Raw genomic sequence first — 16042 nt, 5'->3', positions numbered from 1 at the left:
AGCTTCTCCCAAGTGCTTTTAAATGGCTTACAAAAGTCAGTGAAACATTTGTTTGCCAGTTCATTAAAGTATACCTTTGAAGATTCTTCCAGACATCAGTATCTAGAATTACAATCACCCTAAACCAGATTCCTAGACACCAGTGTAAACACACAATGGCAGCCAAGACAATATATCCCCAGCAGATACCAAGAACTCTACCCCAAGAGGTCCTGAGAAAGGCAATATAGCTGAAGCACCAAGACACAGACCTTAAAATAGCCATTATGAAGTCTTTAAATAGGAAAATATATTATATATATACATATACACATATATACATATATATATATATGTTGTTGATATTTATAATATTTTATAATAAAAGTTCAAGACCTGAAAATGGAAATAGAATCAATAAAGAAGACCCAAACTAAGAGAAATATGGAAATGAAAATTTTAGGAACTTGAACAAAACCTCAGTCAAGGTGGTTCATACTTCCCATACCTACTGAGTATAGTACTTGAAGCCTTAACTTAGTAAGACAACTAACGGAGATCATGGCGATATAAATTAGAAAGGAAGACAGCATAGTATCTTTATTTGTACATGATATGATAGTATATATAAGTAACCATAAGAAGTCCACTGGGAAACTTCTATAGCTGATAAACACTTTCAGCAAAGTAAATGGATACAAAACTAACTCACAAAAATCAGTAACCCTCCTATATATAAATGACAAATAGACTGAGAAAGAAATCAGAAAAACAATACCCTTCACAATAGCCACACACACACACACACACAAAAAATACAGAATCTTGGATTAACTCTAGCCAAGCAATTGAGAAATATGTATGATTAAAAACTTTAAGACATTGAAGAAAGAAGTCTAAGAAGCTATCTGGAAAAGGAAAGATTTTTTATGCTCATGAATCAGTAGGATTAATATAGCAAAAATGGCCATCCTATAATTTAAAAAGTACAGATTCAATGCAATCCTAATCAAAATTTCAACACAATTCTTTACAGATCTTGACAATTTTCAGCTTCATATGGAAACGTAGAAAAAAACAGGATAATTAAATCAATTGTGAATGATAAAAAGAACATACCCAAATTTTACTACAGAGCTATAGTAATAAAAACAGCATGGAATTGGCACAAAAAAATAGACACATTGATTAATGCAATCAAACTGGAGATCCACATAAGTCCACACACCTATGAATACCTCATTATATATACACTGGAAAAAAAAAAAACTTCAACAAATGCTGCTGGTCAAACTGGTTGTGTGTAAAAGAATGCAAGTACTTCCATACTTGTCACCCTGCCTGCACAAAACTCCACTGCAAATGAATCAAAGATATCAACATAAGATCAGGCACACTTATTCTGATAGAAGAGGACTTGGAGAATAGCCTTGAATCCATTGGCACAGGAAAAGACCTTCTGAACAGTACACTGTAAGCACAGGTAGTAAGATCAACCATAAGATCGGGAACCTTGTGAAACTGAAAAACTTCCCAGGGCAAAGGACATCATCATTTCGACAAAGTGGCAGGCCATAGAATGTGAAGGTATTTTTATCAACTATACATCTTATAGAGGGTTCATATCCCAAATATATAAAGAACTCAAAATTAGATATCAAGAAGCCAAATAATCCAGTTTTTAAAATGGGGTATAGCTCTCAACAGAATTTTCAAAAGAAGAAACTCAAATGATTAGGAAAGACTCAAATGTTCAACATCCTTAGCGATCAGGAAATGCAAATCAAAACAACTTTGAGATTTCATCTTTTACCTAACCAAGTGTAATTCAGAATCACCAAGATTAATAAAATAAATGACAGCTCATGTTGGCAAGGATATGGAGTGAGAGGAACACTCAGACACTACTTGTGGACGTGCAATACACAATAGGGTCCTGCATGTAGGGCATACTAGTGCAAAGGTGCCACAAAGCTTGTAGAAGTAACCAACCAACATCTGATTTGACTCAAGGTCAACTCCATGAGATGGAATCCACAACCAAAGTCTTAGGTGACGAAGAGCCTGAAATTAGATAGCCCAGGGATCTAAGAGAAAAGTTAGTAAGACAATTCTTAAAAAGAACCATAGAAATAAAGTGATTTCGAATGACATTCTGCTATACTCATAGAGCAGTTAACTTGCTCAGTCATCAGAAAAGTTCCCTCCTGTAAGCAGATGAGGATAAATGCAGACACCCAGAGTCAGACAATGTGCAGAGAATGAGAGACCTTGAACACTCAGCCCTAAATAGATTGTCTCCATCAAATCCCTCCCCTTAGGGTTCAGAGAACCCTGAAAAGATGTGTATGTATGTATGTATGTGTGTGTGTGTGTACATACTATATGTGTGTGTATTTACATACACGCGTGTATTATGTATGTATGTTTGTATGTTATGCTGTCCAGTTTTATGTTTTTATGCAACTTTTGAATGTTTCCAGTGCCTTTGGTGGTGGAGGAGGGGATATTCTCTTTCTGTTTGTTGTTTTGCCCAATCTCAATGTACTTTTTTTTATTTTATCTTATTGTATTTTTGTTATCATTCCTTCAATTTTTGTTTGCTTTCTAATGAAAGACAGAAAGCAGGTAGATTGAGATAGTAGGGGAAGTGGGGAAGGACTAGGAGAAGTAGAGGAAGGAAAGCTGTAATCAGAAGATATTGTATGAAAAAAACGTATTTTCAATAAAAAAAGATCATTCTGGGAAAGGAAGATAATATTGATAAAATAAACAAATGGAAAAAAATGTAAGACTACTGATAACTAAACCATTTACATAAGTTATAATAGAATAAGCCATCTAAAACGACCCAGATAACTACCATAAAACTGACATTTCAAATCAATGAAGATTGGTTTTGTTTTGTTTTTTTGTTTTTTTTCAATTTGTATGGGGTAGCCTGCTAGGAAAAAAAATCAAAGTTCTACCTCATAAATTTTATTAGATTCTAAAAGAGGCATCGATTTAAACATAAAGCACTTTAGTAAAGAAAAACACATTAAGTTCAAAGACACAGGCAGGTTTAAAGATAAAATGTTAGAAGAAAATATGATGTCTCAAACAGTGACCAGAGCAGCAAAATTAGTGGTATAGATATTAGATAAAATAATTTACATTAAGAAAAAGGTATAGGGTGTAGCTCAGTGGTAGAGTGATTGTCTAATATGTACATGGCTCTGGTTTGACCCAGCACTGACAAAGAAGGGCTTCTTATAGAGAAAGGAGCAATTTCTTAGGAAGCTACAACAATACAAACATAAAACACCAAACACATGAAGGAACAGCTGACACAGCAATAATAACTGTTCAATGCCTACTTTCACTAGCAGATCATAAGGAAATGGAATTTGGCACTACAAACCAACTAGACCTAGCAGGCATCTGTTAGAACTTCCCTCCCAGCTAGAGAACTCTCTGGAAAATGGTCTGGCACGTCTCCAAAATACTTGATCATATTTTATATGTATGGGCATTTTGAGGCCATAAAATGATCTAATATTACATATTAGTAATGGTTCCACAGCTCTTTGAATATACTAAAATCCACTCGGTCTTCCCTTCAAAAGGGAAAATTTATGTTATGTAAATTATAACGGCTCCATTTGAGCCGATATAAAAAATAAACAGATGGAGCCAATATGACAGCCCTCACATTTGTGAGGGCTTGGGTAAGATGAATGTTATTTTATTGTCTAAACTTTAACTCTTAGATTATAGTCAAAGTAAAGGGATGCTGAGACAACCCGGAGAGAACAGGTTACTTCCTTATTCTGTGTTGTGCAGACAAGTGCCCCCCCCCATAAAATGTTCCCCCATGCTCCCCATGTTTATCAGCCTCCTTAATGAGTGTATTGGTCCTATGTGACTAGTTCAGGCCAATGAACTGTGAAAGTGAGATTTGGCACGTCTAGGAAGCCAAGGCAATCCAAAGCTATTTATGCTTCCTTCAACTCTCTTCCTCTGCCAAGAACACCTTGGAAACTGAAGGAAAAGATGGCTATAGTACCAGACAGAGGGAGTATGGCACCAAAGAAAAAAATAACAATACTAATTACCCTGATTAGATGGAATGTTTTTGCACCAAACTATTAGGAATAGCCCAGTGGGCTTGCTTGTTGGCTCATACTTATAATCTCAGCACAATGTCCGTGGAGGAAAGGATCCGTAAAATGATCAGCTTGGGTTACATAAGAGTTCAAGGACAGCCTGAGCTGACTAGCATGCTTCTACCTAAAGGAACCCTAAAGTCTGGGGATTTCCTTGCCCAGCATGTGCAAGGACCTGATTCCAAACCTGAGCATGGGGTGGGGATGTCTAGAAAAGAGGGGGGAAAGAATTTTAAAATGATGTTTAACATCCTAGAATGGGATGGTAATTTGAAAGTGCAATCATTGGAAGTCTTCCTTAAGCAAACATGAGCAGAAAAAAAGTGAAGAAAGCTATGATCTACAAAACAGAAACGAGAGGAAAACTCCTGAAATAGGTGTGTCCAACACTCAAGGTCTATACTACTTCAAACCACAACAGGAAAAGGAATGGCTGGATTTAAAACTCAGCCAACAGCTATTTATGCTACTGTTTACAGACTCCATGCATACATTCATCACTCATTCTTACAGTGATAGGCAAGAGACATCATGTTTCTCTGTAAAGGGAGGCAGATGGAGGGGGACTGGCGTGAAAGTGGACAACTGGTGCAACCATAAGCTCACAGCAACTTTGGATGCCTGCATGAAGTCAAGACTGTCAATATTCCAGCACATGAGGCCCCACCCCTAGCTGGGGAATGACTGACAGAGAGGAGACTGAGAATCAGTTTTCTTTAGGGTCTGGTCCCTGGTAGGGTGACCATGCTCCAGTGGATGATCCCACACCCTTGTGCTAATAGGACTCAATGGATTATATGCATAAAGTGGAACAAAACAGGACACGAAGCTAGGAGGGAAACATAGGAGCGCTGGGGAGAGTTGGAGAGAAAACGGAGATGAATATGATCAAAATTCATTAGGTGCAAGTCTTAGCTAGGGTTTTGCTGGCACAAAACACGATGACCAAAAGCACACTGGGGAGAAAAGGGTTTACTTGGCTTATACTTCCACATTGTAATCCATCACTGAAGGAAGTCGGGACAGAAATCTGGGGCAGGAGCTGATACAGAGGCCAGGGAAGGGTGCTGCTTGCTTACTTGCTCATCATGACTTCCTCAGCCTGGTTTCTTATAGAACCCAAGACCACTAGCCCAGAGGTGGCCCCACCCACAATGGACTGGGCCCTCCCTGATCAATCACTAATAGGTCAATTAAGAAAATGACCTACAGGCTTGCCTACAGCCTAATCTTGGGGAAGCTTTTTTTTTTTCTTTTTTTTTTTTTTTTAAACTGTGGTTCCCTTCTCTCAGATAACTTTAGCTTGGGTCAAGTTGACATAAAAGCACCCGGCACACACTGGAATCCTCAATTCCCAACATAGTCTCCAACCAGCTAATAAAGATGTCTACTGTCAAAAAAAAAAAAAAAGTCCTTTATCAATTGCAAACTCTTTGGGCTATTTAAATTAAATATATGAACTTAATTTTATTAGAGTAAAACATCATTCTTCCAAGCCTTGAAGCAAAAAATAAATAAATAAAAGATAATTCACAGTCAAGTTTCAAAGTTTTCCTTTGTTTTTGCTTATACTAATAGGATAAAGACATACTTTTACTATTTAAAAAAAAAAAGCATCCAGGACAATGCATGTATGAAATTCTCAAGAAATAAAAATATTTCAAAGATGTCGCTGATGTCTGGGCAAATATAATAGAAGACTCTAACCACAGTGAGTGCATCTGAGCTTGGTTTCGCTCGGCTTTTCTCTCCTCTCTTTTTTCTTTCTTTCTAAGATTTATCATGTGTGCTTGTGCTTGCTTCCGTGTACATGTATGGATACCTGGTATCCATGGGGGTAAAAGAGCATGTCAGATGCCCTAGATCTGAGATTACAGGTGGTTGTTAGCTACCCTGTGGGTGCTGACACCTAAACTCCCACACGACCAGCAAGTGCTCTTAACCTGTGAGTCCCCTTTCCAGCCCCTTTGTTTTAAACAATTTATATGTCTTTTTAAATTATAAGACATAATCTTGCAATTATAAAATTTGGTAAAGCACATAAAATTAGACCTCAGAAGAGCAATAAGTAGGGAATATTTTTTTTCCACACCAAATAACTAACCACCAAAAAGTACATGAACAAGGTCTTGTGTTCACTTCCTAACACTGAAAAAATAAAATAAAATAAAATAAAATAAAATAAAGCAATAAAGGAGTGTTTTCCATTGCAAAACTACTCAGATTTGCTGTCCACCAGAGACCTGAAACTCTAAGTAGTAATGGAATGGTAAATGCACATCCACTTTGGGCCGATTTTCTTACGGATTAGAGATATTATGCCTCACCTTCACCATAGATCCACAGACCACATACCTGAGTGTCTGTCGCTATGAAGGAAACACTGCAATTCAAGACGCTGCAGACAAGCCCATCATTTAATAGGCAACTGAATCACACTGCAGGGGGAGCAGAGACTGCCTGAATCTCCACAGCAGGATGTCTGACTAACCTCCTGAAACTGGGTGGGCATCTCCCTTTCTTATAAAAGTCAATAGGCCACACATACCTTATATTTTTAGTAAAGATTCCCAATAGCTTGATGTCTGGCTGTAAACTCTGCCTCACAGCTGTGCAGAAACTAAACTAACGATGCCCAAGAGCCACCGAGGCAACTGCTCTCTTTCGAATGGCTACACTGAAAAGCTGCTCTCTCTGTTTAGACTATGGCCTATTTTCTTCCTCTCAAAACATAAAATCTTGGGGGAGTGACTTGGCAAGCAAGGTGCTTTCCACACAACTCAGGTGAAGATTCAAGTTTGGATCCCTAGAGCCCTGTAAAAGTTGGGCGTGGCAGGCCTCCTGTGGTCCCCAGCACACTGGGAGGTGGGGACATTGGCTCCTCAGCAAGCTGGCTGGCTAGACTAGCCAAATCAGCAAGCACTGGATACCAGGAAGACACCTTGCCTGAGCTCCACATATGAGGTGGAGAGTGATAGAGGAGATCCAGTCAGTCCCCAGCTTCCACATGCACGTGCACACACATGCACACACATGTGCAAACACAAATAGAAACAAACATGTGAATATGCACACACACACACAAAAAGTAAACTCTTGTGGAACTCCGGGGTTAGCCAGTTTAATCTCTCTATATTTATCATTGTTTTTGTTCCTATGACTCTCCTCCCCCACAAAACATACTTGAGAAAATCAATTCAATGTATAAAAAGCAGATTTTCTCTCATAGTTTCAGAATTCAGTCCTTGATCAGCCTCCTGTAGTAGAGAAAAGAGCACAACAACGTGTGGCAAAGGAAAGAGAGGAAGAGGCTAGGGACAAGATGCTCCCTTCTGAGGTACAGCCCAGAACCCCTCATCCTCCCTCTAATCAGGCCCCATCTCCTCTAGTCTCCACCACCTCCTGAGAGTCAACCATGAATCCATCAGTCCAATCACATCCCTCCCAAACCTCCATTATTGGCAGCCAAGCCTTCTTGAATACATTACAGATTCAAACCATAATATAAAACTTTAATGCCAATTAACCTGAAGAGCCGTCAAGAGCAAGCCACACTCTGAGCAAAAATAAGCAGAAATTCAGGGTTCCAGGAAGGCATTCAGCACACACTAGCCTTCACTCCCTGTCTTAGTCAGGGTTTCTATTCCTGCACAAACATCATGTCCAAGAAGCAAGTTGGGGAGGAAAGGGTTTATTCGGCTTACACTTCCATACTGCTGTTCATCACCAAGGAAGTCAGGACTGGAACTCAAGCAGGTCAGGAAGCAGGAGCTGATGCAGAGGCCATGGAGGGATGTTCCTTACTGGCTTGCTTCTCCTGGCTTGCTCAGCCTGCTCTCTTATAGAGTCCAAGACTGCCAATCCAGAGATGGTCCCACCCACAAGGGGCCTTTCCCCCTTGATCACTAATTGAGAAAAGACCCCACAGCTGGATCTCATGGAGGCACTTCCCCAACTGAAGCTCCTTTCTCTGTGATAACCCCAGCCTGTGTCAAGTTGACACATAAAACCAGCCAGTACACTCTCCTAACCTCCAGGACCTCTGACTACTTGGGAAAGGTTTGAAACCTGGGGGTGCCAACAGGAGAAGAAAGGCACAGGCACTGGTCTCACTCCAGTGGCATCCAAAGCAAACAGTGCATCATTGCTACCTACACAGTGCAAAGAAAGGAATAGGACTTGGAAAGCCCTCCTAGGCTGGGGATGTGGCTCAGCGGATAGAGTACCTGTCTGGGAGCCCTGAGTCTGTATCCTCAACTGGGTATGGTGTGCATGCAGCACTCAGCAAGCCAGCAAGTCAGAGGATCAGGAATTCAACGTCATTCTTAGCTACCTATTGAGTTTGAAACCCGTGTCCCACAAACACGTCACAATGTGGACCCCACACCTCCATGCGTCGTCCTTCCCTGGTCATCTGATAAAAAGCTGGGAGGGCAAACCAGACCTCCTTTGGTCTCGAAGTTTTCCAGGCTGCTGCCCCATAAAGCAAAGATAGGCACCCTTTCCAGGTTCAAGGTCTTCCAGAATGGTCCATGGGGTTAGCAGAAAATAGTGTGAACCCAGAGCTTCACACCATGGACTCCTAAGTCAGTAACTGGGACCAATCCCAGAAAGAAAACTTCATGAGAGAGAAAAGATGGATTTTGGGATCATACATGTAAACAGGTGTTTGGGTTCTTTTCCAAGTTAAAATCAAATGTAACCATAGTGTTACCCCAAAGTTTCTTGACTATACGTGTATTTTGCCAGCTGAGTTACAATTTCTTTGCAAGAAGAAAAATTTACATATGTTCACAGGGGAGCCTGAGAAGGTCAATGGTACGGAAAGTTATTTTGATTTCCCAGCACAAAGGAAATGTTGAGCACCTTGGCTGCTTTTCAACAACTTTTCTTGTAGAAGCCACCAACACCCTGTCCTGCTCTCTCTTCCTTACTCTGGTATGCAGAATACGACATGGGTCACTCAGACCTCAGTGAGAGCTTTCAGCTACTCTACCAAAGGAATGCATGGCCAGCAACTTCCAACTCCAAAGGCCTGTGAAACCAATTCAGACTTCTCTTTACTTTAAAGGAGGTCAAGGGGCTGGAGATGACACTGAGCAAAGTCAGGGCATTTGCAGGCTGGCAGAAGCAATCTGGGGGCCGCAGGGATCTCTTGACTGCAGGGAGATAATATGAATTCCGAGCTCTGTGGCCAGCCTTGGGGCTGGAATCCAGCAAGGGGTAGCCTGGGGAGGGGACTTCCCAGGAGGGGTGTGGCTGGCTTACTGGGGGAAGGAGGATCTACACTCCTCATGCCTCAGGAAACTGGGTGTCCCAAGTTAGAAGAAACTGGGGCCACCCTGGATGTCCCAGAGCCAGTGAAGGGTTTTTGAGGGACTAAGGACTCAGGTAAGCCTGAACTGGGAAGTGGCCACAGGGATGGGGGCCTGGTGCCTCAGACAACCCAAGCTGAGGGTCTCTGCTCCAGACATCTCTCCTTCAACCCAGTCTTTGCCATCGTGGGTCACATCCCCACTGAGGGACCAGGCTTTCCTTTGGGTAGAGGCCTGGACCTGGCAGAGAGGATTCTCAGCTACAGGACCCTACACCCGGCTCCACTTAGTGACAGAACCAGCTGTTGCCAAGATTGATATTTGTTGTGTTTTGCTTTGCTTTGATATAGATCTCACAGGATAGCCCAGGCTGGTCTAGAGTCCACTGTATAGACCAGGCAGCCCTGAACTCCTGGCACTCCTCCTGCCTTAGCCTCCTTGGTGCTAGACTAGGTCTCATCTGGCTTGAAGCTGGTTCTTAATCAAATGTCAAAGCTAACTACAACTTTTCCATAGGAAAACAGGGGAGGTCATTTTTTTTTATAGATATTAAAGAGTAATGGTATGTTAAAATATATATACTATATAAGTATATAGTGAGACATATTTTGCTTTTTCGCTTATTCTCTTTATGGCATATATAAATATTTATATGGGAATGTGCATATGTATGTGTGTTTGAGAGGAGCTCATTGATTGGACAAGCTGGCTCAGTTCTGAACACTCAGCAGTTACTAAACAGGTATTAGCGCTTTACCACTGTGCTAAAGTAGCTGACATAAGCAACTTATGAGGTGGAATTGTTGGCTCACTTATTGGGACTTTCAGACCTAGGTTGGTTATCTCTATTGTTTTGGGATCTTACTGTGATGTGAGACAGAGCATCACAGTTGGGAGTTTGCAGTGGAGACAGCTACTATTCTTACAGCATCCAGGAAGGAAAGTGTGACAGGAAGATGCAGAGATCCCAGTATGCACTCAAGGACATGACCCCAATGACCTAAATGTCTCACATTAAGCTCTGCCTCCTAAAGGTTACACACCTTCCAAGAGTGCCATCATCTGAAAACCAAGCTTTCAACTTGGGAGCTTCTGGGAGGCATCTAAGGTCCTCTTAAGTTTGCCTACAGATTCTGTTTAGACTTCACAATTCAACTTGTTCTCTAGGGTGAAGCCTCCCACCTCCAGCACATGTCTCCTAGTTCCAGAAACTGTTGTAATTGTCCACATCCAACTATTGCTTTCCTTGGTACTCAGATTTCTGAGCTATGAAACAGTCTATCCTTAACTCCAACTGGATAGTTGATCTAAAAATCTGCAGCTAAATGTGCCTTTACTACTGTCCTCATTTGAATTCCAGTGTCTGTATTTGTGCTTTCTCTGTGCTACTAGAACTACAGTTATAGCAGTATTAGTGTAGGAGGTAAACATTTAGCTGAAGAGGCTAAACATACATACAGGAACAATGTATAACGTACAAAATAACACAAGTTCAAGGCAGCCTAGAAGTGAAAAGAACTGAGCTGAGACAGTTGAACTGAGAGTAGAGAAAACTCAGAATGTGGCAGGGAAGCAAATATGCATGGACCATAATTCTGAAGTAGGATGACTGGGCATATGCTAAGGGCATAATCCTTTCCCAGGTTCTAAATTCATAGCTAACTAGGGTGCACAGAATATACTAGTATGCAAGCTTTTGACACTAAGACCAAAACCAAACAAAAACAAGGGGCTGAGCAGGAGGACCAAAGATCCAAGCTCATTCTCAGCTACACAGCAAGTTCCAAGTCTGAGGCCAGACTGGGACACCTGGGACACCACCTTCCAGCAAAAAGGGATCTAGAAAAGAAGAGGGAGGGCTGGTGAGATGGCTCAGTGGGTAAGAGCACCCGACTGCTCTTCTGAAGGTCCAGAGTTCAAATCCCAGCAACCACATGGTGGCTCACAACCATCCGTAACGAGATCTAGCACCCTCTTCTGGAGTGACTGAAGACAGCTACAGTGTACTTAGATATAATAAATAAATAAATCTTTAAAAAAAAAAAAAAGAAAAGAAGAGGGAACGTGGAAGAACCTAAGTAAATCGCAGGGTATTTCTTTACCTCTTTCTCAAACTTTGTCATCAGCTAAGAATCAAACTTAACTTTTAAAGGGAAAAGGACTACCCAGGTTAGAGAAGAAGAGCAGCAGGATAGAGAAGGGGGGAGAATGTGAGCCAAGTCAGTGATCCGCATCTATGAAAATTCCAGAATGCAACCCATTACATGCTACATCACCACCAACAACAACAAAAAAGTAAACAAAAGTTCAAGAAACTATTAAGGATAAGAAGGCCAGATTTTCTTGAGTTCCAGGAACTGGAAGTCTCTCTCATTTCAACCTGTCTAGCGATTCATGACCACTTACTTCCCTCCCTCAGTTACGGATTTGCAGGGAAACATATGGAAAAAGTCACTCAATGTTGTCCAAAGCCATCATGTGAGTTTACCTGCCATTGCTGTCTTCATTAGACATGTGACTCCTTGAAAGCAACCCTCATCTGAGATTCTCCAACCTCCTCCGTATACTTATCTCCCAGCTCTAAGTCTTCATCAGCCAGCCTTGTTCTCAGATGGTCTTAGGTTATCGAGTATATATAGTGTGGAAGCTGAGACTTTTTTTGTTTTGTTTTGTTTTGGTTTTGGTTTTGGTTTTGAGACAGGGTTTCTCTGTATAGCCTTGGCTGTCCTGGAACTAACTCTGTAGACCAGGCTGGCCTCGCCTCGAACTCAGAAATCCACCTGTCTCTGCCTCCCAAGTGCTGGGATTAAAGGCGTGCGCCACCACTGCCCGGCAAGCTGAGATTTTCTAATGCTGTGGTTACTTTGAGTCTCCCACTATCCTTTAAGTAAGGCCAATAACTCATTGGCTCATCAAACTGGACACTGGGGTGGCCTGTTGTTGGTGCCTTGTCCAGGTGAAATGTTTCTCATGTCTCCTCACTAAATATTCACTTGATAGAAATTTGGAAGGTAGGCTGGGAGCCTCCCTTGAGACTGAGAACCAAAGATGTAGTCTTATATATGGAAACACTGAGGCCAGAAATAGAACTGAGTGTTGGAAAGAAGCATGCGCGCCCAGGGCTAATCCCTGGCCACCCAACTCCCAGGCTCCTTTCTCCTATTTCTAGGCTTTAGTTACAAACGCTGCCTCATTTTCCTGTGGAATTTCCCTCTTCCCATTCTCCCATTCACAGTCAGCCTTGGTAACTGCTCTTCATTCTCTGCCAGGTTGGCTCTGACAGACTAATAATGGGTATCCTGAAAACAATTCCCATAAACAGGCTAGAAACAGCTTGGTTTAAACTTGCTACTTTGAAAGGGCACATAAGAGCCGGGTCTTGCAGAGAACCCAGGCTCTGTTCCCAGCACCTGTGTAGGAAGGATTATGATCACCTGTAATTCCAGCTCCAGGGACTTCAACGCCCTCAGCTTCTGGGCTCTGTAGGCCCCTGCACTCTTATGCATATACTTACATACATATACACATAATGCAAAAGTAAGATAAATCTTAAAAGAGAGGGTGGGATAGGCTTGCAAACGATAATCAAATCTGGGTTTTTTAAAGCCCATATGGTTTTTGTTTTATCTCATTTTATTTTGTTTAAAAAGCCCATACTATTTCCATACAGTCTGTTCATACAAGAACCTGGTAAGTGTGGTGTTCCATCCAGTCATGTTGATCTTGAGCTGTCAGCAACTCAACAGCCAATCAAAAGGGAGCCAACTAAGGAATCCACGGATGTACATGTAGTTCACAGAACTTTCAAGGCCAGTGTTCACAAACCCTGTGGTCTCACTATGGATATAGCCTCACTCACACATCCAGAGAAGTGATCCTGATACTCCTAGGAAATGAAATTTGAATCTCTGTAAGTGTATCCCAGGATACTTGTTTTTTGAGAATCAAATCTCCAGGCAAAATTATCTCAGGCTTTGTGATCTCTGAGAATACATGCAATAAGGTACTTCATATGCTCTTTACCTAATTTTAAATAAACATGTAAAATTAAAACTCAGCATACCCTGGGTACCTTTTTCCAAAGAGATGTCATGGTAGTTTGCTGACAAATGGATGGAACTAGGAAAAAAATCATCCCGAATAAAGTAACCCAAACCCAGAAAGACAGATGTGGTGTGTACTCACTTAAAAGTGGAGATTAGCTGTCAAGTAGAGGTTAATCATGCTACAATCCACAGACCCAGAGAAGTTCAAACAAACAAAGAGGGCTGTAGCAGGACACAAAGATCTCCCTGGGAAAGGAAAAATGGGATAGACTTCACAGGGAGAATGAGGGCAGGGCAGGTGCGGATGGGAACAGGAGAGATCAGGTGTGTGTGTGGGGGGGGGGGGGGCTGGGGAAGGAGACAGAACACTGGGTGAGATGACTGGAACTGTGTAGTCAGGATGTGATATATGAGGGTGGAGGGGGGAGGAGATGGGGGGGGCGGGGGGGGAGACATCTGCTGATGCTTGACACGGGAAACTCAATGAGGAGATGTTAAAGTTGAATTTTATCCCAAAGGCCGGTGCTCCCAGAATCAAAGTTTTCTTTCCTACCATGAACTTGAGTCCTGAAAACTCTTCCAATCTGAGTTCCAAACTTACAGCAACAGAGCAGAAAGGGCAAGAATGTCCTAAACTACTGAGACTGACAACTGCAGGGTGTGTGACACTTGGTTTTAATCCTAGCACCAAGGAAGCAGAGGCGTGGAGACCTCTCATAAGTTCTACAGCAGCCAGGACCACACAATATTGAGCTAAGCAATTTAAAAACAAACATGGTTTTCAAGACATTGTTTTCCATATGCCATTTAATAATTTAACAAATTTTGCAAAAATTCTCGATAGGACAACGTAGTGAGTTTTGCTACTGCATTCGTTGCTTTGCCTGGCACTATGGTTAAATACCTGAGAAGAAGAGATAAGGGAAGACTGTTTTGGACTGGCCATGAGGACAGGACAGGCAAGGCAGCAAGGACAGCTCTGTGGGCGTCAGCAGAGTACACTTGCTCTTATTTGAGCAAATCAAGAAGCAAAGCGACCAGAGTCAGGACATCCAGCAAACATCAAGGCTTGCCCCTAGTGGCAACTTCCTCCATCCTGGCCTCAACTCCTACGGTCCACAAACACCCAAACAGGAGCAGTGGTTAGAGACCACATGTCCCAAGGCAAAGCCCAGGGCAAGCTTTTCACTGCCTCCAAATCTTCTGACCCTGAGATGTCAAGACAGTGAACCTGGATTTAGGATAATAGTGCAATAGGTCTAAAGTTAACCAAGGAAAGCCTGAGTGTAAACAGCTTGTTAATCACTGGGCAATGGTGTCTACGTGAGATTTTACCTCTGATTCTTTAAAATGGTTTCTTCTCTTAAGTAGTGTAGGCAACCCAGACCCTAGATGTTAAAAAGAAAGAAGAAAAGAAAAGAACAAGCAGGAACAGAGTTCGGATGCTTGTAAACGAGGCGAGGAGGAGCTGGAGATGGCTCACTGTTAGAGCAGCGTTCCCAGCAAACCTGAAGTGGCTCCCAGTCATCCTTAGCATTGTTCCAAGATCCAAACGCCCTCTCTGGTCTCCGCAGGCACCAAGCACGCACGTGAAATAAACATGCCGGCAAGATCCTCACGTACATAGAATAAGACTTTAAAAACAAAATCACAACAACAGAATTAACAAATCTAGGAAAAGAGGGATGGATCTGGTAAAGACAGATGCTCGTCTCAAGGTCAAAGCTACAGAGTAGCTGCGGAGGCTGTATAGAATCCTCTAGTCATCTGGACAAGACAGAAGCGTGACAAATACTAGGTGTGGCGGGCCACAGGCATGCCTGTAATCCCAGGACTAAAGCAGACGAGTCAATACGAGTAGAGTCCAGCCTAGTCTACATGGTAGTTCCAGGCCAACCAAGTCTCCATAGTGAGATCTGACTCCAAAAATACAAAAAGTACAACAAACAATTCCGACATCAGTGTCTGCAGCAGGCACTGTGAAGTGATCTCACTGTACTGCACAGGAACTCTCAGGAGCCCAGCAATTTGTCCTTCCTCTCGTCTTCAGGGGTGTGACCATCCCACAGCGATAACAAAGGAGCAATGGGAAGAAAGGTGCAGAACCAGAGCTGGAGCAAGCGTTCCCATCAAGTCACGTGCTCACACATGTGCACCGGTTTCTAGGTCCCCACCCCACCCACGGGAACACATTTTCTTTGCTTTCAGGCTGACTCTGCAAGGATGCCCAGTCACTATGTAACAGCATCTTTACATAAATAGAAACAAATGAGAACTTGGAATACTAAGCATGAGTTAGTATTAGGTTGCTAGTAAATAGCTCAATCGGTTGCACCTTGCTTCAAACTGTACTAGTTTAAATGTGAAAGCTATTTATTTCTGATGAAAATTCTGGGAAACATAACAATTGAACAAAGTATTTATTATTTTTTCTCATGCGACATGACATCATTTAGTTTTGCTAGCTCTCCAAATGACACGGTTGCAGAACCTCTTTCAGCTGGCCTTGCCTAGAAACAAGTAAAAATAAAAGGTATTAGATACAGATAAGGCT

The 16042-nt window shown here is 42.0% G+C and overlaps 1 protein-coding gene across 6 annotated transcripts in view; it reads right to left on the bottom strand.

Moving 5' to 3' along the window:
* Positions 1-564: 564 nt before the first annotated feature.
* Positions 565-16042, bottom strand: part of Ndufaf5 (NADH:ubiquinone oxidoreductase complex assembly factor 5) — a 48382-nt gene continuing 32904 nt past the window's right edge. For 2 of the 6 annotated variants that reach the window (XM_030252053.1, XM_030252052.1), the window contains one exon: positions 15890-15998. In XM_030252053.1, the coding sequence (XP_030107913.1) occupies positions 15912-15998 (87 nt within the window). In that variant the 3' untranslated portion in view covers positions 15890-15911. Of the gene's footprint in view, positions 15999-16042 lie in introns of all 6 variants that reach the window. The other 4 variants (XR_003953715.1, XR_003953716.1, NM_027093.4 and 1 more) reach the window with 4 other exon arrangements.

Source organism: Mus musculus, chromosome 2 (assembly GCF_000001635.26).
Source record: "Mus musculus strain C57BL/6J chromosome 2, GRCm38.p6 C57BL/6J".
NCBI classification, from domain to species: domain Eukaryota; kingdom Metazoa; phylum Chordata; class Mammalia; order Rodentia; family Muridae; genus Mus; species Mus musculus.
The sequence above is the reverse complement of the archived record's forward strand: the minus strand, read 5'-3'. Positions and strand labels throughout refer to the sequence as shown.